The sequence below is a fragment of the Cyprinodon variegatus genome, unplaced genomic scaffold (genome assembly GCF_000732505.1).
Source record: "Cyprinodon variegatus isolate N-32 unplaced genomic scaffold, C_variegatus-1.0 Scaffold370, whole genome shotgun sequence".
Classification (NCBI taxonomy): domain Eukaryota; kingdom Metazoa; phylum Chordata; class Actinopteri; order Cyprinodontiformes; family Cyprinodontidae; genus Cyprinodon; species Cyprinodon variegatus.
Window position 1 is genome coordinate 382,681 of NW_015150823.1, and position 2,361 is coordinate 385,041.

Here is a 2,361-nt window from a genome sequence, read left to right on the forward strand (position 1 = left end):
CGATATCGGTTATCGGCTACATGAGTTTTAAAATATCGGCAAATCCTATATCGGCCAAAATCCCAATATCGTGCATCCCTAGTATGCCAGCATTCAAAATATGTAGGAGAATCACTACTCCAGTCCGCATGCGTGGATGACGTCATACACGCGCCACTTTGTTTTAAAACATATAAATATAAAAAATTTAACCGTGGATGTCTGGGGGACAGTGATTGGCCTACATGTTCTGAATGCTGCCCTACCATAAAGAATAAATTATGAACAGTTCAGTCGCTACATAGAGAAGGGTCCATCCTGACCCCGCTCTACATAGCGATGGAGGGATCTAGGGGTCTGATGGACAGGCCGGGTCAGTGAACTGATCCGGATCACTAATGTAGTTGTTCCTCTCTGTGCAGACTGGAACCAGTGCAGAGTACCAGTACACCCCCCCCACCCAGCTGCCAATACAGCCTCCATATGAGCAGGCCTGCCACCTTCGCAAACACAACTTGCTTTCTAGAGAGGATGCTTCCCAGAGCCCGGAGGAACCAGAACCATCAGCTGCCCAGTAGGACTCTCACTGGTTGCCATCAGGAGGACGTTTCAATGATGTGACCTTAGAGGTTAAAGGTCATCCAATGATATAATCGATTTCTGTTTTTATGTCTTTAGAATAAAAGTAAACTTTGACATCAGAGCATAAATTCTCATTGAAAGTTCAACTGCTGAACAATGTTTCTGTCCATCCATCTACCATCCATCCATGCAACCATCTATCATCGGTCCATGCTGGGGCCCTCGCCAGTTCATCACAAAGACTCAGTCCTTCCTGCTTCAGAGCCCTTAGCCTAGCAACTATATTTCAGGTAGCAGGAGCACCCAGAGTGCAGCCTGTGTGCTCAGGGAGAACCTGGAGTAGCTGAACTGATTGTGGAATATTTTTCTGAAGACGTCCTGATTGGTTCTCCTGTTGCCCATTACTGTCCAATTCCTTCAATACGACCCCAGCGCCCTGTAACTGCTGGAATAACCAAACACTAGTGATAATATGACATGAGCTATTCGAGGCGTGTCTCCAGTAGTGGAGGGGGCGTTCCCACGAAGTAAGGCTTGGCTTATGTAGGAGAGGGGCCAGAATCAATGATGTCCAAAGCCTTGCTACCTTTTCATTCCATGTGACCGCTTCAGAAAATTGGTTCAGCTCGCTGGAGAACTTTGACAGGCATTTAAACAGCCTCATTACTTAGTCAAGATCTGGGAGTTTTTAGTACCATGGTTACATTATTCATGGAAACCTGGAGAAATATCTGCTTCCACATGTGAAAATGAGCCGATGGTACGGATTGTGCTTCCACTACAGATCGGATAGTGACGCCATAGTCAACATTGACTGTTACAGCTCAGAAATTACGGACGCCATCTTGGGGAGGTCGACTTGCAACCCTAATCTTCTGGTTTAAGCAGAAAAGAAGAAGGATGCCCCAGCAATGCAGCGTATTTTTGTTTTAATCGATGGATTGTTGACGTCAGCGCTGGAGGGATTACTTTACAAGACATTACTAATAAACAGCATATATATATATATACTCTAGATAGATATATATATACTCTAGATATATAAATATATATACAAAATTTTACGTCTCTTTACTGTCTTTAAGTTATTCTGCCTTTAACCCATCCCCTTGGGGTGGAGTGGGCTGCCACTGTGTGGCACCCACGGAGCAGTGTGGGGTTAAATGTCTTGCTCAGGGACCCAGAGGTGCAGTCTGTGGGAATGGGGCTTAAACATAGATATAGATATAATAGAATAGAAAATCCTTTTATTGTCCCACAATGGGGAAATTGTAGTGTTTACAGCAGCAGCAAAAGATTATAGCAAAAGTGGTCAGACAAATGTGGACCTTAAAAAGCGTATCAAAATAATAGAATAAGAGTAAAAAAAAAAAATACTTTGTTGTTTTTTTACAAATAGAAATACTGTGTATCTAAAGAACAATCAATATACAGCAGTGGACAGTTTTACAGTATTTGTAAAGTGTATTTTCTATACTGTAAGACCCTCTAAGATACACCCTTCCTCATTTGCATAATGAGGCAGAAATGCAGACAGGAATGTAAAAACAGGCAGAAACAAATACCATTGAAGAAATAAAAAGGGTAAAAAAAAAATACAAAGAATAAAAAAGAAAAAAAATATTATCACATGCACACAAATACTTATAGAAAAGAGTAATAAATTAATAAAGTTGAAGATTACAATGGAAAATAAATAAGGCAAGTACTACAAAGGCAAATAAATAAAGCTAATAAAAAGAGATGTCTCACTGCATGATTTAATTTTTACCTACATTTATATACGGTATGTATATCGTG

General features: G+C 40.9%; 1 protein-coding gene across 1 annotated transcript in view; it reads left to right on the plus strand.

Annotated features, from left to right (window-relative positions):
- ftsj1 (FtsJ RNA methyltransferase homolog 1 (E. coli)) overlaps nt 1-1,764 on the plus strand; it is a 10,211-nt gene extending 8,447 nt beyond the window's left edge. Inside the window, exon 11 of the mRNA XM_015386497.1 lies at nt 402-1,764. Within this exon, the coding sequence (XP_015241983.1) occupies nt 402-557 (156 nt within the window). The 3' untranslated portion in view covers nt 558-1,764. The remainder of the gene's footprint in view (nt 1-401) is intronic.
- The last annotated feature ends 597 nt before the right edge of the window (nt 1,765-2,361 follow it).